Here is a 27,856-nt window from a genome sequence, read left to right as displayed (position 1 = left end):
TGGATCTCAGTAGAACTTCATTTAAGTAGTTTCCTCAAAGCTTCTAAAACAGGGACTTGTTTGCACGTCTAACACAGCTGAAATCCTGTGGCTCACCAGGCTTCCTAATAAAGTGCTGCATAAGGGAGCTGTGAAAGAGAAAAGAGACCAAAACCCCCAGCTCTGTGAAATCTTTAATTCTGCTTTGCAAAATGTTGTTTGCACAGCAAGGCTGGTTAACTCATGAAACAGCACGAGGTTGTGGAGTCGCTTTGTCCTTGGCACCTCAAGTCCTGCATGACCTAAACCCAGCACTTGGGCTCCTGTGGGAAAGGGACAGGAAGCGCAGAAGGAAGTTCAATCCTACCTTAAGGCAATTCCCAAGGAGCTGATGACACTCCAATGAAATCCTGGCTGTCCTGTCTGTGGACTGACCTGGGTGAGCGCAGGCGCTCTGGGCTGGGAGTGACAGTTCCCGCCCCACTCCTTGTCCCACGTCAGAGCCCCAGGAACTGGGATTGGGGGGTTGGGGTGGCTGCAGCCCACTCTTGCTCTGGAAGGGAAGCCAAGAGGAGCCCAACTCCCAGGGCATGTGCAGGGGCTCCCTGTGGAACAGCAGTTCAGTGTTTAGTCCATGGCTTTCCCTGGTCCCCTGAGGCAGAGGATGGTCTGTACATTGGTCTCTCCCTTATCTTTCAGACAATCACATACCAAGGTCCTGTTTGTTTTGCCCCCAGCCTCAGGGGCTGCAGTTTGTCAGCAGGATTTTCCCACTTTTCAGCAGACCGGGGATCATTTTCCAAGGTGTTTAGACTCCTTTCCAAGGTAAAGAGCTGAAGGATATCAGAAGGCCCACAGAACGAAACATAAACATAGGTCAGAGTGACCCGAAAGCCAGAATCGGATGAACTCCAAGAGACCTTTGTGTGCCCGAGGAAGAAGAGCTGATGAAGACAGAGGGTCTTGACGACCCCAGACCCAATTCCCGGGGGTTGGACCAGGGGTGGGACTGGGGCTGGACTGAGAAATGTGTAAAGCAATGATTGGAGGGATCTTATTATAAAAGCCATGGAAACAAGAACTAAGACACATGCATGTCATCCTGTATTCCTGTGGGCTGTAGGCCCTGTGTTATTAAAGGACCTTTACTTTTTATCTTACCCTACACTAACGTGGCCCGAAGTCCTGTTTTTGGGGGGAAGGGTCATTCACAGCATCACTGGGAGCATCGCCCAGCCCTCAGTGGTTGCGGCGTCAGCCTTGGCTGTCAGATCGGTGTCAGCATTGGTCAGTCTATGGGTCAAGGTGGTGTCACAGCTGAGAGGTGTCAGTGTTTGCGCTGCCCTCAGTGGCTGCGGCGTCAGCCTTGGCTGTCAGATCAAGTGGCGCAGTGTCAGAATTGGTCAGTCCATCAGTCAACGGGGTGTCACAGCTTGAGGTGCCATCAGTCGACGAGGTGTCAGTGTTTGCTGTGCCATTGGTCAGGATGTGGTCAGACTTGGTTGGGCCAACGTTTGGCAGAGTGTCACAGTTTGCTGTGCCATTACTCGTCATGGTGCCAAGAGCAGGCTCTGCCTTGAGCTCGCTCAGCCTGTTGTCACGCTGTGCCATGAATGAGCTCAAGTGGTGTGGTCCTGGTATTTCTACGGTGAACACCCAAGAATTTCAGAGACATCTGCTGGAGGGAGCCCATGGAGCAAGTCACCAGGCAGAAGACATGGGCACAGAGCCCATATCTCTGGGGATTTCGGCTGCAGTTTTGCAGGCCAGCCTCATCGTCGACACATGTGGCATGCTGGAAGGGAGAGAGACAATGGCACCAGGCCAGGGGCAGCATCCCTGAGGGATCGACCCCCTGACCCAGCTTGGCCCAGCTTGCTGAGGAAAGGAGGGCTCCAGCCCCGAGATGGCTGGACGGCTCTCGCCTCCCCTGCCAGCGCTCCCGGCCCCACGCTGCCCACCCCGACAGCCCCTGTGCCAGGCTGAGAGAAGGGCTCTGTGCTCAGACCTCTGTCCCTCGCTCCATGGGCTTCCTCCTTCCTCTCTGACATGGTGCTTGTCAGTGATGAGTCCCTGTCTCACCGTCGCCGGTGAGTGTGACTCCCAACACTTGGTTCTCTCAGATGGCTCCTGTCACGGTGTCTTCTGGATGGGCCATATGGATCTGGGGAACGAAGCTGCTGGCGGGAGCGGTTTCGCCTGCGGGATGTCCCTGATGATTCCTGGCTGTGGCTGCAGTTCCCACCTCTTGATGTTCTCACATGGCTCCTGTCACGCTGGCTTCTGGATCGGCCAGACAGATTTGGGGCCTGACGTTGTTGGCAAGAGGGATTTCGTGCGTGGGCCGTCCCTGATGCCTCCTGGCTACGGCTCTGTGTCCCAGTACTTGGTGCTGACACAAAGCTCCTGTCATGGGGACTTCTGGACCGGCCAGATGGACTTGGGGTCTGACATTGCAGGTGGGGGCGTTTTCGTGTGCCGGATGTCCCCGATTGTGTCCGCCTGCGTCGGTGTCGCCCAGCACTTGGTGCTGTCACAGAGCTGTTACGGGGCCTTCTGGACTGGCCCCATGGATTTGGGGTGTGCCGTTGCCGGTGGCAGTGGCTTTGCCTGCAGTCAGGCCCACACTTGGGGGAGCAGCTGCTGTCCTCAGGTCCTGGCGAGCTGCTGTGGGATGACTCTGATGGCATCTGACTGTCAGTGCTGGGGCTGCTCTTCTGCTGGGAGGGACATTCCAGAGGCTGTCTGGCCATGCTGGGGCCAGTGAGCTCCAAGTCATCCCAGAAATCTGTAAGGGGAAGCAAGGACATCAAGGGCTCGCCAGGCCTGGGGCAGGATAGGCCAGAGCAGTGCCTCCAGCCCTCCTGGAGCAGACAAGTACTGCCAAGTCCACCCTGGGCACCTGCTGCCAACCCCTGCCTGGTCCCTGGCCCAGGGGCACCTGGCTGCTTTGCCCCTTACCTGTGCTCAGATCGGCACAGTAGCCACATTCCCAGCTGCTTGTGCTGTCTGTCAGGTCGGAGCAGACTCTGTGTGTGCCCACAGCAGCACAGGAGGAACACAGGAGCAGTTCCCAGGGCCTGGGGAAGCAAACAGGTTCATGGCAGTGTCCAAGGCATGGGACAACATCTGGCTGAGCTCTTCTCCTGGGTCCTTCTGCTTCAAGCCCTGCAGAGCCCCCGGGTGCAGCTTTGGAAACTTACCCCTTGTGCTCTGCCAATTCCCTGCCTCCTGGACAAAGGCACTCACGGGCATTGCAGCACGGGGGCCTCTGTGCCTGCTCTTCAGAGGCATTGCTGTTCTCCAGTGTTGGCTCTCTGACAGGGAAAGGAAAACTGATGAGCTCCCTCTGCCCCGACATCAGGCATGTGCAGCGTGTCCCTGCTCGTCCCACTGTGCCATTTCCAACTGCTGTGTGAAGCTGAACCTGGCACTCCTGGAACACTGTATATATTTATATGTATGTGTATATGGATATATGTATGTATGTATATGTATAATATGTGTATATGTATGTACATGTGTGTATATATGTATATTTATGTCTATGTGTATATGTACAGATATCTAAATAGGTGTATGTATATACGTGTGTATTTGCATATGACTATATTATTATATTTATGTCTATGTATATGCATATATATGTCTATATATGTCTATGTGTATGTGTATGTGTATATGTATAGATATATATAGGTGTATGCATATGTGTCTATTTCTATATGTTTGGATTTATGGATACAGATATGCATATAATGTATGTATCTGTAGAGGTGTGTATATTTATCTCTATGTGTGTGTACGTGTATATGTATGTGTATATATGTATGTGTACATATGTATATGTATGTATACATATGTGTGTATACAAATGTATATGTATGTATGTCTATGCCTATGTATTTGTATATAGATGTGTATATGATTATATGTATGTATAAATATCTATATCAGTGTATGTGTGTATATATCTGTGTGTATTTCTATATGTCTATATTATTATATTTATGTATATGTATATGCATATATACATCTACATGTATGTATATATGTATATTTATGTCTGTATATATATGTATGACGATAGGTATGTATACATGTGTGTTTATGTACATGTATGTATATTCATGTCTAGGTCTATATATTTGTATATGGATGTGCATATGACTATATGTATGCATAGATATGTGTATATGTACAGATATCTAAATAGGTGTATGTATATATATGTGGGTATTTCTGTATGTCTATATTATTATATTTATGTATAGGTATATACACACCTTGTGCAACTGTGGTTTATAATTATAAAATTAAAATTATGATTATTCCATTTCATCATGGGCAAAATATCCACGTAATTTAGGGGATGACAACAACGTCCATCAGTGTTTAAAAAACCAAATAAAGAATCGTTCTTTCTCAAAACATCCCTTTCAAGATTCCTGAGGCACAAGCTGAGCTACCACAACCCTGGCAAGTGTAACTGAAGATCATAATGATTCTGCCTCATCACTCACTTTTGCCTCTGAAAACGCCCTGGATTCTGAATTTCTAGGCACCGTATTCCTCCACAGTGCCTGACATGAGCCATTCGCTAGAAATTGCGCTGTCCTGCTCTTACCTTCTTTTACACCTGACTTCTCTGTGTCTCCAAAGAAGGAAAACTTGAAACCACTCGGCTCCTGAGCTGTGTTATTCCCAGAGACAGGTTCCAAATGGTCAGGTGGGGCAGAGTCCTCTGCATCATCTTTGTCCCAGGGTATTTCCTCACGTTTCTCTGATTGGCTCTTTGAAGATCCAAATAAGTCTTTTAAATCAGCAGCAATGTCATAATAGACTTCTTCAGACACTTGAGGCAGTTTCTCACTCTCTTCTTCTTCCTTTTAGCTTTACTGCAATGGGATTGTTTGAGGACAGTAACACAACACAGCGGTTTTTAAAAGAAAGAGCCACCTTGCTCTTGATGTTTTCCTAAACTTAGCCATGCACATTGATGAGGAGTTCACTTTTAAGGGAGAGCAGTGCAGGGGAAACATCTCAGCTTTGATTCTAAAGGCAGGAACAAGCCTCCTTTTTATTACCCACGTCATTAAGGGACTTTTCACTTAACATGTGGTAGTTCATGAATGAAGATACTTAGGACAGATTCCTCTTCTGGCAAAAGAAATGTTAAGAGCTAATATGCTTTTTTCACAGGATAAGAGCTAATACACTTGTCTCTTTTTCGAATCTTCAAGTCCATGACTTGACCTTTCTCACCTTCAGTGAGGACAGAAAATGGCATGCAGAGAGTAGATGGACTACAAAGAAAAGATGACACTGCATGCTGGTTTTAGTGCTCACAATTCCTATTGTATATTGATTTCCGCAATCACAGGGAGGACTAAAGAGAAAACAGCAGTCTGCATAGTTTCAAACTCAGTCTGCTGCCATAGGCTTCTCTCTAAGGGGAGAAACATCACAACTGTAGTTACCAAGCTGTAATGTTACCTCTCCTTTTCTGTAGCACTTGGTTTCCTTTCAAAAACTGCATGGTCCTGTCTGGTGGGATCGTAACGGAGGACATTAATATCTCTAAGAAAATAGAAAGGAAAAGAAAAACCATGAGACACTCTAAAGGTTCAAACGAAAGCTACCCCAAACCTTTACAGTAGGATACAAATTCAAATTGGCTGCTTCACCAAAAACTCTCCGAAATGTAATTGACATTTAGAAAGTCCCTGCTAGTCAGTGCCTGGGAATTCCATTAAATACTGACTTCAAATACACACAAAGGAAGGAAGTACTTTCCTCAGCCATCTAGGCAGAAATTTTGGTTAGGAAACACCGGCAAAACTTAAACCTCCCTAAAACTCCTTCACTGATGGCAGATGATTCATACTTGAATTTCTTGGCACCTGTTGCTGTTTTACTTGGCTTAGGCTGTTCCAGGTTGATGTTCAAGAGGCTTCCCAGTATCTGCAGGTTTTTCTTTTTCTCTGCAGCAAGTTCGTCTTCCTCATCTGCCTTCAAGCTCTTTGTCTCTGCTAAGATAACAAGAAATACATTATGTTTTCCCTGCTAAGCCTGTGATATTTGATGCATAATATCACTACAGTACTAGCAGAGCTCACGTCTATCAACACATCACTGCCTTTATCTAAAAGCTACTCAGAGACTTTGTCCCTTGCACTGTAGAAAATCTTGGGTTAGAACAGTTCTGGGCACCTATTTCATGTGAAGGCCAGGTCAGGTATTTAACATGTTTCCTGCTGCTATCATGTAACTGCAACCCCTCTGCCACTGCTGATGCTCTACAGAAGATCACATTAAAGCAATGAAGGGAATAGCAGAATGAGGCAAAAATCTAAGTTTCAGAAAGAAATTGAATCCTGAAAACTGGGTTAATTTTTTTTTTGTGGTGGGGGGGAATATTCAAACTTTTTCCATTTTCAGCTTTTCTGCCTTCTGCTGTTAAAAAAAAAAATGACCCTTCCTAAGACTGCCAAATCAGCCACAGACTGCAGGATGGCTACAAAACAAGTATTTTAAATTAATATAATGATCCAAAAGGGGGTTTTTCTAAGTCACACCCAGTTTTTCAACGTGGATAAACACATTCTGATATCATGCTGTATTAAAAAATACTCTCAAATGTTGTTTTATTAGCCACATGTGCCTCATTCAGCTGTTCCAAATACTTTTGCAGCGTACACCTTGAAGAAAGCACAGCCACCCCTGGTGTTTCCCGTGCAGAGCCACAGCAGAGGTGGGTGGTTTTCTTTTAAGGGATCACCAAAGAAGCCAAAGGAGGCCGTAAGGTGCTTCAAGAGCTGAAGCTCCATGATATGGCTCCATTACTCCCAGTACCCAGAAGTATGGGCAGCTTTACCTCCCTCCTCACAGTCACTCTCCAGGTATTGGGCGTCCGTGCGGAATCTTTCATTGGTGCCAAATCGGGACTGCAGCCTCAGGAGCTAAACAAATGAAACAAGTGCTCTTAAGGAGCACTGAAGGAGGAAATCAGCAACATTCAATCCCTTTTTTTTCATACTTAATGGCAACATACTAATAATCTTTAGCTCTTGAGGCCTTTTCCCGGAATTTCTTTGGATACAAAGATAACACCACACATTATTTCCTCCATGGCCGCTCTTTCCTCTGTTGAAGGGAAATCTGTTTTAGAAATTGATAAAAATCATACTCAGCAATAATACAAGCCTACAAGTTCTGTTCCTCTAAAGTGGCCCTGTAGAGTCTCAGAGGAAAACTAATTTCCAGTGATGGCTTCACTCACTTTTTCCCCAGCTTTGCCTTCAAACTGTGGCTTAATTTTGAATCGTTCATCGTCCGTGTTGTCTTGCTCATCCTCACTGCCGTCAAACAGTTTGCCTGAAGGCTTGGGAGCAGATTTATCCTTTGTTAAACAAAAAGGAAAAACAAAAGGAGCAGTTTATTTACATCTGAGAATATAAATCAGTACCAATTTTGTTTGTGTGCTTTCCAGTTTACCTGAAAAAGTGGATTTCCTGCACAACCCTGTGCATTTCCAGCAGTGATCAATGTGCTGCCAATCTTATCTTGTATACACACCTTGTGCAACTGTGGTTTATAATTATAAAATTAAAATTATGATTATTCCATTTCATCATGGGCAAAATATCCACGTAATGGACAACTCAGATTTTACAACAGGTATAAAATTGCAACTTTCTGATTACGTCAAGGAAGGTAAAAATATCAATGGCTAAATAACGATAATGGTCCTAATCTTAATACATTTATAAGGAAAAATCCCAACAAAAGCAAATCCAATGGTTTAAAGCTTTAGCAGAGGTGTGACTAAAAATGTCATAGACAAGAAGTTCTATTTGAGAAAAAAAAAAAAGTATTTAATTGTACTAAACCATGGCATAAAATCATGAGGAGTCTGCTAACGATGGTGAAGACAAAGCCCCACACAGTTCTTTGGAGCTCCACAAAAACAAGATACTGCCTTAGCAGTTCATCCAGTCCTGGAAAGAGCAGAGTACTTCTGTACTGCTCAAGCCCAATCTCCTCCCCTGCCTTTGCCTAAAAGCAGAGGAATTTCAACACTAATTATACAGAAGTTCCTTTTCTTTGAAGTTAGAATACCTTCTGTACCAATCTCAAACTCCTTACAAATTCTCCAAGCTCTCAAGCTTTCTCAGATGAATGGCTAAAGTTCTTTCAAACCTGTCTGTAGTTAATTCAAAACTTACCTACATTTCTCTGGCACTTCACTAGGAAATCTAGTCTTCAGAACAAAAGGCATGGTCACACAGGGCTTTTGCCTAGTAACACTTACTTCTCCAGGCATATTTCCCAAACTTGTGTCTTTTTTCAACGTCTCATTTTCCGTCTGAATCAAATAGGATGTGTTTGTGCTTCCCTGCTGGCTGGCTGTCCTAGGAAAGGGGGAAATGTCTGGTCAAACACAGCAAGTACTTGCTGCAGTCATACAGAAGTATCTAAAAGGTGTTTCCATGACCTCTGCTATTCCTCCTGCAACTCCAGAGGCATTCCAGGGACGAGGTATGCAGGATTTTGTATATACTCAAAACTGGCAACGTATCAGAAAATCCAGACAATGATTTTAAGAATCTTAATTCACATACATTAATTACCCTTTTCCTTGTACTCTGGACTATTCAGATAAAAGTTGTGAGTGTAATTACCAGATTCGAAAGTGCTCCTTGAATGAGTTTCTTCTGGAGTTCTCTCTCCCTGTGTCTCCCCTCCAGAGCCGCCAGCCTCCCCTGGTTGTCCTGTTCCTGTTTGTCTCTTGTAGGTTCCTTTGTAGCAGCAGCATGAAGACAAAGCTCCTTATCTTCCAGAAGGCTTGCCTTCCTGTTCTCACATGTATTAGCTTCACATTTTGCCTTTATTGCTTACATTCATCTTCATTTTTTTGGAAAGCAGTTTTGGGCTCTCCCGTTGTTGTTTAACGTGTTTCGGAGCCCCTGCAGCGTTGCTGTCCCTGTCACTGCTCCCACTGTCACTCTGATCAGGGCTGGGAGAGGCAGCTCCATGCTCTGAACTCTGGTCTTGTGGAGAACTCCTGTCTTTTTTCTTCCCCTGTAAACGTGGCCTGGAAACAGGCTGATGTCTCTCATCTGCTGAGGAGGCACCAGCTGACAGTGCCTCTTGCTGCTCACCGGGCACATTTTGTCTCTTTTTACTGCTGACTTGAAGTGCACACAATGGATGGTTTTTGGGCTGTCTTTCAGATGACTCCTCCCCAGAAGAAAATATGCAAGCTCCAAGTCCTAAACCTACAGACCTCTCCTTTAACCCAGTACTGTCCTTAGTTGACTCCTTTACACAAAGGGACCCCATTTCCCTGAAGGGCTGGTATTTCAAATGTGAATTATTTTGTCCCTTGGAGCTTTCCTTATTCTCCTCCCCTGCTAAAATATCAGCCAGCACATCTTCAGGACAGATGCTTTTTTTTTTTATCTGCAGGGTGACATTTAGGAAGTTTTGGTTTATTTGCATTACCCTTAGGATTTTCTTCAGCACTGGACTGAGCAGAACTCTGTGCACCATCGGATTCCTCCGCAGCTGTCCCAGTGCTTTTGGCAGCCAATGCTTTTAAGTCATGTAAGGAAAGGTCTAAGCGGTAACAGTTTTGCATCATGGACTCATAGTCAGAACTGATTTCAGACTCCCCTTGCTCAGACTCTGAGTAAGAGCTCTCACTATCACTTGTCTCTGCTGTACTGGTAACTGCTTAAGTTTGCAAGGCACCAATTTTGGAGTTTTTAATTTTCCACTTTTTTTCAATGTGTTCTCCTTCTACATTTGAGTTTTCAGTGATGAGTCATTTAACCAAGCACTTTTCTTGTTAGATAGGATTTTTTTATTTTCCACCTTCATCTGTTCAGAATCTTCTAAAATTGCAGATTTGCTGCTATTTGGATCTGGAGTTTTACCTTCAGCAATAATTTCATCTGTATCTGCTGAATCATAACCATTACCATTTTCCACAGTCTCTTTGTAACTTCCTTTAGTGGTTTTCTTCATGGCATCTGGCTTGCTTAAGGACCAGTGACTACTGTATTTTAATCCAAAATCATCCCCACAGTTTTCCAAGGAGTCACTTTCAGTCTCAGCATTTCCAACTTTCCATTTTTCTGTCTCTTTCTTTACCATGGCTCTGATCTCCTCTTCAGAATCAACATCACTGTCAGAAACACTCATGTTATTTCGAGCTGTAACTCCATTAACATTTCTCTGATCTGATGGTAAACCTTGGCCTGGCGTTTTACTATCCAGACTCCGCGATGGAGGCAAGTTCAACTCGTCATTGGGTTTGGGGTTTGATCTCTGGCTGAGCTGTGGGGAGCTGGTGTGCTTTGGATGGGGCTGGCACCCAGAGGACAGAGCTGCTGCTCCATTCAGGGCCTCACTGCACAGTGGCCTCGGTTTTTTAGGTGGTTTCTTCATCCCACGGAACTCTCCTTGTCGTTCCCTGTTTGCACTGACATCTCTCCCTTCCAGGTGCTGGGTGAGCTCAGGCACAGGAGCTGCTTGTGCCCGGTCTGGCTCCAGCTTCCTCAGGTCATGGCAGTACTTTGAGGGGTCATATTTCACAATGTTGGTCTGAGTTAAGGAATTAAAACACGATTCCTCCAGCAAGCAGACTCGAGTCTTTCTGAACAGGCTGAATTCTACATTAAAGGACAACAAGAAGCCCTTTTTCATCTCATGTCTTTAAGCAACTGACTTGTGCAGTCTAAGAAACTGCTCCAAATCACACAAACTTACTGCAAGACACACTTGGGGATTCAGTAAATTGAGTCTGACATAGCAATCAAAATTAAGACTGTTCAGCAACTGTTTCTCCATATGACAGAGGAAGGAAGGGAACTGTGCCTATGCCCAAACAGTAGAAAAAGGATATTTTATTCTTTTGCGGATTCCTGAGGTGGAGGACAGGCAAGACTCTGCCAAATTTACCAACAACTGTTGCAACCTGCGCTAGGGGAGACTGCACACACCAATGTGATGTAAAGCAAATCCCAAGTTTATTTGAAAACACAGGTATATATGACCTTAAGTGACCCCGCCCCAGGTGCAGTGGTCTGACTCCAATTGGTTGAGGCTGGAAACATGTCCTTTTAAGGTGAAAACGAAACTTGTGATGTGGTCCTCCAGACCCACCTGAGTCAGGGGCTGCAACATCTCCCCCTTTTGTTTCAAAGAACAAAGCAAAAATGCAAACAACATAATACACATCATGCATATTGCAACTTGGAACAGAAAGGCTGAAAATTTTGAAAATTGAGAAATAACATTTTGAAAATTTTAAATTTTGCTAATTCAAGACTTAACAGGGTATTTGCAGGTTACACATCCCTACCTCCCCCTCTCCTTTCAAAATAGACTTTTGGAAGGAGGTACAGTAACCTTTGTAAACTAACACAAACTAATACATGACTAAGACATGTATGTTTGGAATTTGCAAACTTACAACTAGTGCAAAACAAGAAACTTTTCTTTCACGCGTGAAATTGTGGTCTTTTTGTTCAGTCGTCACCGCACAGACCACTGTAAACAAACTACAAATTTTATTAAATTTTGTGCAAAGTGTCCAAGAGTGCAGAGTGACTTCCCTTAGCAAAGAAGCAAGTTCAGTCCAGCTGAACTAAATCTCCTTATGTTCAAGGTTTATTCTCAGAACTTCTGTGTGGTCATCACAGAAGTTTGAGAATGAAGCTTTGATTTTTAGTCCTTATACGCTCTTGGTAAAGCAGGAAACAAGTGTGAATTCACAGAGGAAATTCACAAAGGCTAAACATAACTACTTACATTCTGCAGAAAATGTTCAGCAGCTGAGGGGACAGGTGTCCTTATCCCTACAGCCTGCTGGGCAACTTGGCAGTGCAATAAGCTCAAAACTGCACTTTAACTGAAAGTTAACAGAATTTCAAAATACAGGCTAAACAACATGCTCTTGAACTGGACTGTTCTTGTTTGATTGGACAGTTAATGACTAGTCCTAGGCTACCACTGCTTGTGGTTGTGCTTGCCATATGGGGAAGGCAGCGTGGCTCCAGTTTCCATGAGCTATTTGACTGGCTGCACCCCATGGTCTGCAGCCCCTCTGGTTTTTTGGAGGCCCAGCTCCCCACCCCATGTTTGTTAGAGGAGTACCACCCTTTTTATATTTAGAATGACAATCTTGGGCTTTGTGACCAAGTCTGTGACAACGGTTACATTTCCCAGTGAAGCTTTGAGTTCTGCTACATTTTGGTTGTGCTGGACAAGATTTTGTTGTTAAATTCCAGGGTCTTTTCCCCCTTTTTTGGGTGGATTGTTTGCTAAGAGCTGTGGCTAGAGCAGAGGCATGTAGCTTTGCTTTTTCCTCCTCTTCTATCCAGGGCAATCTGGCACAGGCTTCAATTAACTGTACCAAAGTAGCTGTAGCTGGTAGAGAGGCTATGAGCTGTTTGCATTGAGGATTGGCATTATTAATTACCAGATCTTTCAATAAGGCTGGTTTAATGTCAGGGGTAATATTTGGAGCAGCATCTAAAGCTTCTGTTACTTTATTTACAAATTCCATGAATGTCTGTCCAGGTTTCTGCATTATTTGCATAATAAGGTAGAGAAGGTTTTCCCTTCTTAGGCAGATTAGAGAATGCGGTCAAAGCAGCATTCTTTGACTGTTGCAAAATATGAAAATGTGTAATGCAGCTTGTGTTTGTGGGTCTTCATAAGCTCCTGATCCCATTAGCTGGTCTAAAGATGCTAATCTTAAGGGATGTCCAGTTTCTAAGTGTATATTTTTTGCCTGTTCCTCCGTTAACTGCTCTTTCCATTACTGTAGAAATATCATATAAGCAGCAGAAGGTAGAATAAACTCCATTAAAGCCTTAGTGTCTGCTGGGATTATGTTATTGTATTTTATGAAGGCTGTGATTTGGTTTTTTACCAAGGCATTGTCATAGCCGTATTGAACGACTACACTGTGTATTTTTTGTGCAATTTTCCAATCAAGTGGCTCCCATTTTAAGCCTTGTGTAGTGTTAATCACAGGCGCAGAAACCAGGGTTTGCAGGGAAGGTGAGGGTGTACCTACTTCAGCAGCTATGGATACTAACTCTTTGTACCTTTGCTGGGTATTAAATGTGAGGTCACGAGGTGGCTTTGTGACTCCATCTGCAGAATCTGGTACCTGGGTATCAGAAAGCTTTGAAATTAAGTTAGCAGCATCGCGATTCCCAGCTCCCCCCAGCATGTTCCAAACAGAGGCTTCTTTGTCTGTTGCTCTCCATTCTGGGATACAGCCGGTGGGTGTGGCTGTCGGTGATGGAGGCTGCAGGTACCAGGTTGCTGGCGCAGGGGGTTCCAGTGCCGGTGCTGGGAGCTGCGGGCAGCGCGAGGCTATCGGGGAGGGAGTCCCCACTGGTGCTGCAGAGCTTGTGTCCTGCGCGACCGGCGCTGTGGGAACTCGCTCTCGGGGCGCTCGTGCTGTGGATGGCACGCAGTGAAGGCAACGCCCAGGGGGAGCTCCGGTGGCTCCACTCCACTGGGGAGGAATCTCTCCCCTCTCCATGACGCAGTCGATCCACGCTGAAGGTGGTGGGGGTGGCGCGGAAACTGATCCGCCCCCGGAGCGGGCGAATTCGGAGCCGACCCCGGCCCCTGCAGGCTGCGGCGGACCCGCGCCTGGCGCATGCGCTGTGATTGGCATGCAGTAGGGAGGGGGGTTGGGCGGTCCTGGCGCCTCGTGGTCAGGGCACGCCGTTCCTTTGTTTGATTTCGCGGGCTTTGCCATCACGTGGTCTCTTTGTTTTCCTGGCCACGCGGTTATGCCGGGCAGCTGTAGCCCTGCTGGAATGTCTGCCTCAGCAGTCTCCTGCCGCAACGGAGCGACTCCTGCGTACCCGCGGGGCGGCGGGGAGCGCGGCGGCGGGGCGACTCCAGCCCCGAGGTACCCGCAGGGCATTGGCGGCAGCGGCGGCGGTGGCGGAGCCGAAGGTGGATGGACAGGGGGAGAGAAACTGCACGGGGTTTGTCCCCCCCTCCACATGACTCTCTCGGCCGAGGGCATTCCCCATCGCGCTTTCTCGGAGTTAGGATTTAAATAAAACTCACTCACGGTTTGGTTTTCTGCGGCGTGTCTCGTGGGGTTCCAAGGTTGCTGCTGAGGTCCGGCCGCTTCTACAGCGGCAGCTGGTGGTCTCATTTGCTGGGCATAGGCTGTTTCTTGGTAGTTGTAAGGCTGTGCAAAGACGACTTCTCGGCTTTTCGCGGCGACGGACGGCGTGGAAAAGCTTTGATTCCATGGTTGCTGTGATTCTGTCGGGTTTTCCGGAGTGGGAGCGGGCGGTGCCGCGTGTGGGTACCGCGGCGGGGGTCCCGCAGGCGGCACGGGCGAAGAGGGGAACCGCGGCAGCGTTTCTGCGAGCGGCGGTGCCCACGGCGGTGCAGAAGGATGTTCAGGGGAAAAATCGCCTTGCAAAAACAGACTTTTTTCCTTTCTCTCCGGTAGATTGAGGTTTTTACGGGCTCGTTCTACCTCTAACAGCATTTTCCTGACAGCTGCATATGACGGAATGAGCTGTAAAAATTCGTCGGGTGCAGTTTGCACTAAATTCCACAAATCTGCCCCAATTTTATCACACAATTCTATGGAAAACGTGGAATTGGCATCTGTTAGGTGCCTTCGAGTGAAACACCAATCCAAAAACTCCTGTAATGCTTGTCTTTCAATGTTTGTTTTTGTAACACAAGCTAGTTTTTCAAATTTATCAAGCAATAAGTTCGTTTTAGTCGAGTTGGAATTTCCCATGTTTCTTTAACTCACCGGTTCGAAGGTCGTGGTTCCTTCAGTCCACGTTCTTCCAGCAGCTCTCAAGGCCACTACACAAAACTCCCAAGTATACGGGAGACAGAAGCTCTCGGGGGCTTCTCCACAAAGCACCCAAAAAACTGGGGCATAGCAGCTCTCAGAGGCCACTTCTTAAGGTTCTAGGCAGGCCTGCAGGTGGGTTTCATGTTCTGAGACTCGTTGGGGTCCACCATTTGTTGCCGCCAGGCCTAGAGGGGACTGCACACACCAATGTGATGTAAAGCAAATCCCAAGTTTATTTGAAAACACAGGTATATATGACCTTAAGTGACCCCGCCCCAGGTGCGGTGGTCTGACTCCAATTGGTTGAGGCTGGAAACATGTCCTTTTAAGGTGAAAACGAAACTTGTGATGTGGTCCTCCAGACCCACCTGAGTCAGGGGCTGCAACAAACAACCCACTTCTCTAGGAGAAGAAAAATAATCAGTGTTAAACAAAAGGAGAGTGGAAGTAACCCTGGAACAAAGTAAGATGTTTGTTCTTGGATAACAAAACTACTAATAAAAGAACCATCTGTGACTAATTCATTTTTGTTTATGCTCTTTAGTGAGATATAATCGTACTGTGCCACTTAGCCAGCTTCCTTCTCAAAAACAACAAAAACCAAAGCCAACCAAAACCCCAAGCTCCTACAACCTGCAAATAAAGAATGATAACAAAGTAGTAAATTTCTATACTTTGCAAGTACTATTGCTTTACTTTGCAAGTACTGTGGCTTCTGGTTTATGAGTTAACAGCAGCCACTGCACAGACAGATCCACTATTATTTTGGTCTCTTCCCCTTTGCCACACACACACAAAAATCCCTCTAACACCATTCTATGCTTAGCAAATAATTTTGAAAACTGCAATTAATATAATTTTTCCTGTCTTAATTTGCATGTTCAGTGATTTTAATCTTCCTCTTGCAAGCATGTGCAGACCCTAATCCTGAATGTGAAGCACAGAGAGCAGTTCCTGGCAGCCCAGCCACCAAAAATTATGTGCTGTATAAAAATAGGTCACACAGTCTCTTCACAAGCTTTTAAGGGTGACATGAATGTACATTCTGCTACAGACTTATGCAAATTCCCAACATACACAAGGAACAAAGCATTTCCTGATTTAACACCACGAGAGGGGACAAGCAGATCAGGGTTATTTCCAGTCACTGCGAAGAATCACAGAATGGATTGGGTTGGAAAAGACCTCCGAGATCATCAAGTCCAACCCTTGGTCCAACTCCAGTCCCTTTACCAGATCATGGCACTCAGTGCCACGGCCAAGCTGTTTCAAATCCTCCAGGGATGGGGAATCGACCCCCTCTCTGGGCAGCCCATTCCAATCCCTGAGCACTCTCTCTGAATGACAGGAGCCTTCTCCTTGTCTCTACAGGAGGCATTTCTTCAGCCTACTTTTCACAACTTGGACTGTCACTCCCAATAATTACATTTCTTTACATAAGGCACAGAGATTTAGCATAAATTTAGATAGAACGAGCTTGCTTTTTCTTGGTTTACTTCTCTTACACATCTCCCCCACCATACCTTGTGCTCTGGCACCTCTGTACCTGGGACTGCTTTCATGTGGAAGTCCACAACTCCAGCCTTTTTCAGTGATTCCAACAGACATGCTTGGTTATTCCTCTGTGGCTTTTCTTTCTGCAGCTTTGCTTCCTCCCTCTCTGTGGCAAGCCTGTACCAAGAAGTACATCATAGATGGGAAAAGTACTCTACTAAATAAAGCCCATGTGCTGGATTTGAGCTGGCAGGGACCCCCTCCCACAGAACAGCAACCACCCACTGCTCAAGGAATCAACACCTTGACATTCCCTTGAAGGGAATAACGACAGAAATCATGTTGCAGTATCACATGTGCATCAACACTCCACCACTGTCTATGAAAACTGGAAGAGTGTAGAAGATGAAAGCACAGCCATAATATTATCAGATAAACAGAAAAAGGGTAACTTGAGCAACAACACACATTTTTAAAAACTGATTTTTACCTGTGCAAAAAGCTTTCTTTGGCCAACTCAGTTTGCAGTGTCCCTCCTTTCCATTTTGTTTTATTTAAAATTGACATGCCTGCAAAACAAAGAGATGGGAAATAAGTGTTTTTTACATTAAAGAAGCACAGCCCAGACTTCACTACACCTCCTCCTATGACAGGCTGAGGTTTATTTAGCGTGATATTACACCTCACTGCTCACTTGGTTTAAGTTTGTATCTGAAAGGTACCCATAAAATTGAAGCTTAAAGAAGGCAACAGAATAAAACAAGCTCTACCATGACCACATCCTGTTGTTACATTAGATGTGTTATCAGTAAAACAACCTGGCTCAAAAACATGAATAAGTAAAAACCAGAAAGATGTACTTATACTTTCTAAGCTCGGCATCAGAAATGCTGACACTGACATAGGCAAAGGTTTTCACAGGGTTCCCTGATTAATGACAAACATCCAGTTAACTTCTGTGTAATATCAGTGTTTCCTTTAAAACTGAAAATTAAGCTATTTTGTGAAAATAAAGTGACTCTGAAGCAGAAACTCCATTTCACGCTTCAAACTGAAAAGCAACGAACTTTGAAAAGGTAAAACAAAACATACCCTGATCATCTTTTCTGGTAATAATCTCTGCATCCAAAACACGCCCAAACTTCCCAAATCTCTCCTCCAGTTTGGCCTTGGACACCGTATGGCCAAGCCCTCCAACATACAAACGCTTGGAAACCTGTTCCTTCTCCATGCCTGGAAGTCAAAGCATCCCACCAGGAATACACACTCTGCTTTCCTGCGGGGAGACAACAGCAGCTCACCGGCACCGGCGCCGCAGGGGCCTTTGCGCCTGGAATGTCAAATTACGGACAAATCGCTCCCCCAACAGTGCTCCCTGCTCTGTCCAGCGCCCGCAAACCCCGCGCTGCGCGATCGTGAATGGCAGCGGCTCGTTACCGCATAACCCGGGGTGCTCTGTGGGAGGCACGGGAGACCCGCACAGACCCGACCGCGTCAGGAGCTGCCGAGGGACGCCCGGCAGAGGGACCCGGTCCCGGCCCGAGAGACCCACCCCGCCCCCCCCCCCGGCAAAGGGACCCGGTCCTGGCCCGAGGGACCGCCCCTCGCCCCCAGCAGAGAGCGAAGAATGAAGATTTCTCCCAGGGAAAAGGTGCCAGGGCAGAAAGCAATTGTGCCTTTTCTAGGGTTAATGGGGCCCCAAAATTGACACCTGAGAGCCCAAGGCTGCCACCTTTTCCCTGGGCGAAAAGCCCGACGGTGCGTGCCACATGCGGGTAAGGGAAAGAGCCGTTTTCAGCCCAGAATTCCAGAGCGATAAAGATTCCTCCCAGGGAAAAGGTGCCAGGACAGAAAGCCATTGTTCTTTTTCTAGGGGTAATGGGGCCCCATCATTGGCACCTGAGAGCCCAAGGCTGCCACCTTTTCCCTGGGCGCAAAGCTCGACGGTGTGTACCTTGTGCGGGTTTGGGGCAGTGCCATTTTTGAACCCAGATTTCCAGACGGACGAACCCGAACCCGAACCCGAACTCGGTCCCGAACCCGAACCCGAACCCGAACCCGAACCCGGCCCTGGCCCCGGCCCCACCGCCCCCCTCCCTCACCGCCGCCATGTGCGCTCCACGCAGCGACACTCGATTCACCTTCCCCCCAGCACCACTTCCCAGCCCTCACGCGTAAAGGGTTCCGTCTCGTTAGGCAGCCGGGTTCTCTGCCGGCTTCATGTTTCCGGCCGGTCAAGTGTGGTGGGAACACATGGGCTGGGTCTTGTGACGGAACACGCTTTGGGCGTAACCAATCACGAAGAAAAGCAGGGGCGTTTTCTGCAATACATGAGCAGAAATTAACAAAAACATAGGAATAACCGCCAGAGTAACGCTTTTCCCATTCGTGTCTAACGAGGAGCTCTGCTACTGTTCCTTCAGCGGCGCCGTTCTTTCAGAAGGAGGGGAAAGAAGGCGTGACCGGCCGCCCCCCGCTCGGGAAGCATCAGTGGTAGCGTCCAGACGCGCGCAGCGCGCGGGCTTGGCGGGCGGTTCGAAAGGCGGGGGGGGTGCGCGCCGAGCGCGGGAACAGCTGACCCGGCCCTCGGTCCGACCGCCCGCGGCTCCCCGTTCCCGGCCCTCGGTCCGGCCGCCCGCGGCTCCCCGTTCCCGGCCCTCGGTCCGGCCGCCCGCGGCTCCCCGTTCCCGGCCCTCGGTCCCGCCGCCCGCGGCTCCCCGTTCCCGGCCCTCGGTCCCGCCGCCCGCGGCTCCCCGTTCCCGGCCCTCGGTCCGGCCGCCCGCGGCTCCCCGTTCCCGGCCCTCGGTCCGGCCGCCCGCGGCTCCCCGTTCCCGGCCCTCGGTCCGACCGCCCGCGGCTCCCCGTTCCCGGCCCTCGGTCCCGCCGCCCGCGGCTCCCCGTTCCCGGCCCTCGGTCCCGCCGCCCGCGGCTCCCCGTTCCCGGCCCTCGGTCCGGCCGCCCGCGGCTCCCCGTTCCCGGCCCTCGGTCCCGCCGCCCGCGGCTCCCCGTTCCCGGCCCTCGGTCCGGCCGCCCGCGGCTCCCCGTTCCCGGCCCTCGGTCCGGCCGCCCGCGGCTCCCCGTTCCCGGCCCTCGGTCCGGCCGCCCGCGGCTCCCCGTTCCCGGCCCTCGGTCCGACCGCCCGCGGCTCCCCGTTCCCGGCCCTCGGTCCGACCGCCCGCGGCTCCCCGTTCCCGGCCCTCGGTCCCGCCGCCCGCGGCTCCCCGTTCCCGGCCCTCGGTCCCGCCGCCCGCGGCTCCCCGTTCCCGGCCCTCGGTCCCGCCGCCCGCGGCTCCCCGTTCCCGGCCCTCGGTCCCGCCGCCCGCGGCTCCCCGTTCCCGGCCCTCGGTCCCGCCGCCCGCGGCTCCCCGTTCCCGGCCCTCGGTCCCGCCGCCCGCGGCTCCCCGTTCCCGGCCCTCGGTCCCGCCGCCCGCGGCTCCCCGTTCCCGGCCCTCGGTCCCGCCGCCCGCGGCTCCCCGTTCCCGGCCCTCGGTCCCGCCGCCCGCGGCTCCCCGTTCCCGGCCCTCGGTCCCGCCGCCCGCGGCTCCCCGTTCCCGGCCCTCGGTCCCGCCGCCCGCGGCTCCCCGTTCCCGGCCCTCGGTCCCGCCGCCCGCGGCTCCCCGTTCCCGGCCCTCGGTCCCGCCGCCCGCGGCTCCCCGTTCCCGGCCCTCGGTCCCGCCGCCCGCGGCTCCCCGTTCCCGGCCCTCGGTCCGGCCGCCCGCGGCTCCCCGTTCCCGGCCCTCGGTCGCGCCGCCCGCGGCTCCCCGTTCCCGTCCGCGCCCCCAGGGCACGTCTGTGCCCCCAGCCCGAGTCTCGGCGGGCGCGGTCCCTGCGGGGCCGAACCCCCCGCTCGTTGCTCCCAGACCCTCCGAGGCGCTTCCGGCTCCGCTTGTGGCGGCGTAAAATCCACTGCTCGGGGGTGTGGACGGGCAGGTGTGTAGAAGTGTGGAATGAGCGCTGTTGATGCACAAAAGTATATAAATACACGCATAAATACACATGTGTGATATGCTTAGGTATGTATGTTTAGAGTGAGAAGAGTTTACTTGTTGCTTTATAATTAAAAATATGTACGAGGTGGGGTTTTTTTTCTGGAGTTAAAGCTCTCTGAAGTCACAACTAGTCTTTGAGTCTTCTGCAGTCTAGTGAGAGCCTTGGGTTCAAGTAGCTGTAAGCAGTTTGTATGTCCTGTTATTGTTGTTTAAAAGAGGGATTGGCTAAGGTGGGATGGAGTTCTGGCTGCTGTAATGTTTTTCCCACCATACTCTTTGTAATAACCATCATTTTCTTCCCTGTATCCAGTCAAATTCCCACCTTCAAACTAATGGGATGCTTTAAAAGTTAGAGAACTTCTATTTCTTACTTGTCATTCACTTCATGAATTGCTTTAAAATTTCAGAGTCAGTCACGATTAGGCACAGCCATGGTGATTCTTTAATTCCATGTACTTTATTCACTAAATAAGTCTTTAATGCAAACCATATTTCTCAATGTTGCTTTCTTGTGCCTCTTATTCCGATGCCGTTTCCTATGAAATAAACCAACAAAATCCTATTCCCTCCTCATCCCTTTTTATTGAACAATGTTAGTGTGGATCTTGCAGGTCGAGTAGGGATGGTTTAAAACACAAAAAATCAACTTATGTTTTTTCCTGGTTGAAAATATTAATACATCAGTGTTGAGCTGCATCATATCCTCCACAGTCCCTTGAATGTTTCAGGCCTAGGCTGAATGTCAGATTACTGTTTTCCCTGGAATTTGAGGTGTTTTGAACCGTTTGTGAAACACGGTTGCAGTTTGTGCAGCTTAACCATAGGAGCCAGTGAGGAGAGGGGAATGACTGTTTGCTGTGTGAGGGTGCTCTGGCTCCCTGCCCAGGTTGTTTTGCTGGTCTGGTTTTATTCACCAGCATCTACTGGCTCAGAGGTGATGACTTGGATCTATCCCTATTCTGTGTATAAATTATACTCAAGTACTTCTTTTAGATTGGTTTTGCTTTCAGAAGCTTCCTAATTTAACCCTTCTTTCAATGTCCTTTCCTGTGCTAATATTTTATTTACTGTTATGGTGATTGGCACTACTCGGAGGCCACAGACCTTAATTGCTGTCTGGCTCCTCACTGTGCTTTCCACTTCAGTTTTGGGTGTGGTGGCTATAAAAACCAAGTCTCTGAGCAGAAAAGGGATGGCATGCCACATCATTCCTTTGGCTGCTGGCATTGCCCAGCAAACTTGGAAGGAACAGAAATATCTTGAGCTGTGCTTGGTCCCCCATTTCAGTCTCTGCCAGCGCGAGGGGAGGTGGGAGCTATAGCATGTGCTGAGCATTTTCACTAGAGAGATGGGACAGGTCTGATTCCTAAAAATTCAGCATTCCTCCTGGGAAGATGCCAGCAGTGCCAGGAGTATGCGCTGGTGGAAGTGTGGGCTGGATGAGAAAACTGAGGGGGATTGCAAAGTGGCTGAACGGCCACCCCTGGAACATGGTGAGTTGAGATGGGAACCAGCTGTGAAGCCCAGGGGTCAGTACTGGAGCTGGTCCTGTTTCATGCCCATTAATGACCCGGAGGGAGGGGCAGAGTGTCCCTGCAGCAGGTCTGGTGATGGCACAGAAACTGGCAGTGGCAGTTGATACAGCAGGGCCTTGTGCTGCCATCCAGAGGAACCTTGATGGGGAGAAGTGGCTGACAGGAACCTCCTGCAGTTCAGCAAAGGGAAGGGCAAAGTGTTGCAGCTGGGGAGGGACAGCCCCGAGCAGGAATATGTGCTGCCCAGGGCTCAGCCAGCTGGGAAACGGCTTTGCAGGAAAGGCCCTGGGGCTCCGTTGGACACCAAGCTGCCCACAAGGCAGCAGTGTGCTCTGCTGGCTCAGAAGGCCAACGGCAGCCTGGGCTGCATTAGGAAGGTTGTTGCCAGCAGGCTGAGGGAGGGGATCCTCTCACTCTGCTCACTCAGGTCGTAACTAACAAATTTGGAGCTCCCCACTCCATTGAGAGAAGGCTCCAGGGAGACTCCATTGCAGCTTTCCAGGACTTAAAGGGGGCTTAGAACAACAGGGAGAGGGACTTTTTACGTGGGCAGATAGTTACAGGACATAGGGAATGGCTTTACACTAAAAGATGGAACACGTAGGTTAGATGTTAGAAAGAAATTGTTTCCTCAGGGGATAGTGAGGCATTTGAACGGGTTGCCCAGAGACGTTGTGGATGCCCCATCTCTGGAAGTGTTCTTACATCAAGGGGACATACGCCAGGAAATGAGTTAGGGAGTGATTGCTTCAACTGTTCCACCTCTAGCAGGCAGAAAACCTTCTGGAGCAGTCAGATGTCTTCCAGACTGGCAGGTTACAAGGATGGGTAATGAGGCAGAAGCCACTTGTGAGAAGCCTTTTGCTTGGCACTTTTTCTTTCCTTGCATTACTCCCTGCCCTTTTCCAGCAGTGTTTCCAGCTCTTCCATGTCCCTCCTTCTCAAATCCTTGCTCCTCTCCAGCTCCATCTGCCTCTGGGTGGTCTCCTGGTGGCTGCTCAGCTCCGGGGCCACGTGGATCAGGGAGGTCATCAACTTCATGGCTGGGAAAATGGGGAAAACGGGATCGGGGAGGGGAGTGAGGGAATCTGGAAGTGGGAGGAGGGAAAATGAGGGAATCTGGAGGTGGGATGGGGGAAATGGGAATGGTAGGAGGGAAAATGAGAGAATCTGGAGGTGGGATGGAGGAAAATGAGGGAATTTGGAGGTGGGATGGGGGAAATGGGGGGGAAATGGGATTGGGATGGAAGTAAATGGAGGATTCTGAGGTTGGGATTGGGGAAAATGAGGTGGGATGGAGAAAGACTGGGAAAACAGGTCTGGGATGGGGAAAAATGGAGGATTGTGATGGGGAAAACTGGGATGGGATGGGGGAAACGGGAGAGAACTGGGCTGGAATGGGGGAACATGAGGGAAAACTGGGATGGGATGAGGAAAATTGGGGAAAACTGGAATGGGATGGGATGGGGGAAATGGGAAAAAACTGGAATGGGGAAAGGGGAGAGTTCTGAGGGCACAGTGTCCCAGCTGTGTCCCCAGGTGCCCCCGTACCTGCCAGGCTGCCAGTGTGGTGGAAGACGCGCACCTGGGAGTCACAGAGCCCGGTGAGGAAGGTGCCCCAGGTGTGCCCCAACTGTGCCCAGGTGTGCCCAGATGCCCCCCAGGTGCTCCAAAAAGGGTTCCCAGTCAGTGTGCAAAGTGACTGGAGAAGGAGCATTTGAACTGCAGGGTGTGTCCATCTATTTCTGGCACCTTTTTGGGCTGCTGGTCACTGTTTGACGCCAGCTGTTGGAGTCTGTATTCCTGAACTTGGAAAGTCAGCAAGGTTGCTGCTGAACCAGGTGACGTGTCAGAGGTTTGAAAACAAGTTGTGACAAGTGTAGCTGACACTTTGAATCCCTAAGGTGGGTATTTAAAATGCCAGGAGTCACACAGTCAGTCAATGAGATGGCCATATCGGAGTGTTCTTTGCTGGTTAATGGAATCAGAAGTCCATTGATGAACTAATAAATGTGGTGACTTTCAGGGAAGGGCTTCTCTTGGCATGACTGTAGGAGACCTGGCTGCTGATACTGTAAGACCTCATTACAGAGACATGTCCCAAACCAGCAATGGCCTGTAGGAGGAGAATGAATATGGAATGGGACTCACTGGCTTATTTTTTAACCTGTACTTTATTGAGGCTTTGCTTAATGGGAAAAAACCACCACCACAACCAAAACCCAACCCCAAACCAACCAACTAACTGACTAAAAAACCCCAAAACAAAACCCAAACCCCGCCAGCCCCACCCTGGGTAGACAAATTCCTGCTAGACACTGCAACACAGAGCTGTGAGTCTGGAGCTGGAAACCAGCCTTGGGAAGAATGTTCTTAGGAAAGGGAAAGGTTGTGGAGTTTTGGCTGAGCTGGGTTGGGATGAATTAGCAGATTAATTGAAGTGTATCAACTTGCTGCTTCTGTGAGACATGAACCAACATCAGCTGCTGAATTGCTCTGCTCAGTTGATTTTTAGCACTCCGTTGTTCCAATGCAGTATTTGGGCAGCAAGATCTAGCTGCAGTCATGGATAGGCAGGGACATGCTGTAGCACTTCTTCCCAGAATTACAGCCATGCTACATTTTATACAAAGGGAGGAATGCTGGTTTTTAATAACTGAATACGAAAAAAACCCAAACAAACCAAAAAAACCTCACCCAAAGGCAGCAGACGCAGCAGCTGCTGCACCTCTTATTTCTTATTACTGCTTTGAAGTCTATGAAATTGAAGTGATCTGTCTGTAGATTAGGGGAGAAGGGCAAGAAGGAAACTGAAGAATCTATCTTGAGTTGTTGTCTTAACCTACACAGCAATGTATTTCTATCTTGATATTTTAGCTCATAACGGGTGTACTTGCCAAGTCTGACCTTCAGTGTTGTTACAGTCCGAGAAATGCAAGAGAGGCCGTGAACATCTTTTATCAGAAGCAACGTGTAATTTGTGCTTTGTTTGCACATTTAAGGTTCAGAGAGCAAGGAGGGTGAAGACACAAAACCAACAGCGAAGAGGAGCTCGGAAGAAGGAAAGGAACAGGAAGATCTGTTGATTTTTGCTTTTCTGTCCCAGTGCATGAATACGGTTGTGTTGACATGAGAGAGAATTCATTGATATGAGCTCTGTCCCCAGTCTCAGCATTACATAAACCAGCCCAACAATACTTAAATTTTTAAAATCCTCTTTCTTTTGTCATAAGAAAAGCTTTTTTTTATAGGATGTGTTTCTGTCCTCCAAAAGCAGATGAATAATTCAAGAATGGCAGCGTGCCTGAAAGCTGCTTTCATTTTTCCAGCTTTACGATTGACTTTAATATTTGCTGTGCAGACCCACCTTATCTAACTTAGAATGTTTAATCCACTAACACCAAAAAATTAGTGCCCACAAGTACATCAATGTAATGCAAAATCAGAGTTTCTTTTTTGAGTCCCATGCAAGTTGTTTAAGAGAGATTGTTAACAGGTCAGGTGATTACAGGGCAGTTTCCTCCCCCATCATCCAAATGTTAGAGCCTGATGCAGACTGTTCTTACTGTTGATAGTGACTCTTTCTCTACTTGTCTGGCCTTCCTACCAAGGGTGACCACAGAGGTGCCAAGTCAGGGTGTAGGTGAAGGAATATCTATGGATAAGGAACTGGAATGAAAATACTGAAACCTCTGTGTTTGTTCTTGTGTGTGTGTGTGAGTGTTTTGTTTTAATGCTTTGTTTATTTTTGTTGGTGCATTCACATTGATTCTAACCTTGCTGTTCTTTTGACCACTGAATATGTGGTTTCATTATGCTTTTAAAGTAATCATTGGCTGCCCCCAGTTGGTGCAGTGGGAAGTTGTAGAGGTGTTTTCTGTATTCTGAAGTGTTGAAAAGACGGCGTAAAACAGAAGGAGGGAAAGTATTTTCAGCCGTTTCTCTGGGACTTTTTGCTCTCTATTGACATTGTCCACAGAAGTCATTTTTTGCTTTATGTACTAATATTAAGGTAGTTGTGGTTTTGACCAGTTGTCAACTAAAGGTTAGTGACAGTGACTAAATACACGGTCCCCCTGAAATGATGGTCGATGGGGAATCAATTCAGTAACAGCTGAGCATCCTATACCCGAAACAGGGGGCATGGACACAGGCAGGGGACGTGCCCAATCTTGTCCAGTCCTTTCAAACCCTCTCCCCGGGGAACACGGGATGGGTCACTTTTTCCTGGGCTTAGACAAGGACTCCAACTCCCATCGGCCCCCGCGGCTGTTTGGCAAAGGCTCTCCCTTGTTAATTCGCCCAGAATCCCACAAAGTTGGAGATTGTAATGTTTTCTTTTCTTATTGGTACAGAGCAAGCTGTGGAATTACAAGAAGTTCTCAAGACCAGCCTTGAGGAAATGTAGATGAAGATCCTTGGGAATACTGGCACCATGTGGCAGGATGACACGGACCCACCTGCAGAGGCGGCCTAAAAGTGAATCTGTTTCTTGAAGGTTAAACCCGAGGTTCTAAACCAGGGGAAAGGGGTGGTAACATGGGCATGGCCACGTGGGATCCCAGCCAATGGGCGTCAAGTCCATCTCCTGGACATGCCCAGGCTACAACTCCCAGCCTGCCCCACAGTGTCCCCACGGTGTCCATCTTGCAAGGGTTTACCTCACCCCTCCATATCCCCCGTTTGTATTAATGAATAACAAGACAGTCACCATAGAGAACAATACAAACTTAGAGCTTGAACCTTAGAACTTGTGTTGGAACTTGTTTGAACTTGCTTTCTGTAAGCATTTGAAATGTCTATTAAAACCTTCCTTGAAACTGTTCTGGAAACCTGGAGTGAAGCCTTTATCACAGCCTTTAGTGTAACCTGGAACCAAACCTTTCCTTGTGAGTATGTTAGCCTTGAGGGAACCTGGGACTGTAACCTTTATTTTCTGAGGGTTTAACTAAACCTTTATTGAAACCTAAGCTGGAGGGAGCCAGGGTCTGTAACTTGGGGTCTGAGGGGTTTATTGTGATAGTGGCTACTTGTGAGGTAGCATGGTTGTGCTTTCTTTAGGAGAGAATGTGGAGGAGGTAGCCTGATCCTAGAAATGAGTGAAAGAGCTCCCATTCTTACTGGCTCACACCTTGCATGCATCTCATTCCTCCTGGCGGCCACCTCTCTCAGCCACCCCTACAAACATCAGGAGAACTTTATTCCTTGTGTTGGCAGGACTCAGCCTAACCCTGAACTGATGCTCTGTGGAGGAGAGAACCTAAACACAGAACTTGTAAAAACACAAACATATCTCTTCCTTATGGCCAACCCAACATTCAAAACATGGAATTCCTTCATTAACATTCCTAGGGGTGGGAGGCAAGCCCAGATTCCCCTTTTGTTTGGTTTTTGCATGGCAACTGAGGTACAGTTACTGCAACATTTTCACTTCGATATGACTACACATTGAAGCAAAAAGCTTGAAACAAGGTTTGCTATTCATAACTCAAGGTTAGCAAGTTTTGCACAACTATAAAGTAAGTCCTTGACATTTATCCACCAAAACTGTTATAAAGGGGTCAGCGATTGATTTTAAACACATTTCAGACAATCCAAAACTAATTAAACTCATGACCATGTGTATCAGTTTGGTTTGGATACACAAATAAAGATAATCACAGTCATAAAATACTCCAAACAGCATTTATTGCAATAGCAGCTAGCAAAAGAGAATTTAAAAAAAGAATAAAACCCTTACTAAGAGAATAAAAAGGCTAAAATGCATCATAAAAGGATACCAAAGGATCCAACCCGGTTGCTGCTGCAGCGGTTGGTTCCTCTCCCCGATGCTCCCCCGAGCAGACAGGCCAGCACCGCCCGGCCTCAGCAGCAGGACGGCCCCGTGCTCAGCGGCGTCCCCGCGGAGCCACCGCGGGCTCGGTGCAAGGGTGGCTGTGGCTCAGCTCCCCCACTCCTGCTGGCCCTGTTGAGCAGCTCTCCCATGC

General features: G+C 48.4%; 1 protein-coding gene and 1 pseudogene across 1 annotated transcript; one reads left to right on the top strand and one right to left on the bottom strand.

The window, feature by feature from the left end:
- Nucleotides 1-212: 212 nt before the first annotated feature.
- Nucleotides 213-18,503, bottom strand: LOC139683680 (nucleolar protein 8-like; annotated as a pseudogene).
- Nucleotides 18,455-26,687, top strand: LOC139683627 (collagen alpha-1(III) chain-like). Its single transcript, XM_071578946.1, has 3 exons — nucleotides 18,455-18,519; nucleotides 18,831-20,275; nucleotides 26,225-26,687. The coding sequence occupies exons 1-3, from the start codon at nucleotides 18,455-18,457 to the stop codon at nucleotides 26,275-26,277; spliced, it is 1,563 nt and encodes a 520-aa protein (XP_071435047.1). The 3' UTR covers nucleotides 26,278-26,687.
- The last annotated feature ends 1,169 nt before the right edge of the window (nucleotides 26,688-27,856 follow it).

The sequence above is a fragment of the Pithys albifrons genome, chromosome 29, assembly GCF_047495875.1.
Source record: "Pithys albifrons albifrons isolate INPA30051 chromosome 29, PitAlb_v1, whole genome shotgun sequence".
Classification (NCBI taxonomy): Eukaryota; Metazoa; Chordata; class Aves; order Passeriformes; family Thamnophilidae; genus Pithys; species Pithys albifrons.
This window is presented reverse-complemented; position numbering and strand designations above follow the sequence as displayed.

Coding starts and splice junctions, on each gene's coding strand:
- LOC139683627 (XM_071578946.1), top strand. CDS start 18,455: ATGTGCGCTCCACGCAGCGACACTCGATTCACCTTCCCCCCAGCACCA. Junction 18,520..18,830: donor CCACTTCCCAGCCCTCACGC/GTAAAGGGTTCC, acceptor CCGCTCGGGAAG/CATCAGTGGTAGCGTCCAGA. Junction 20,276..26,224: donor TCGGGGGTGTGGACGGGCAG/GTGTGTAGAAGT, acceptor TTATTGGTACAG/AGCAAGCTGTGGAATTACAA.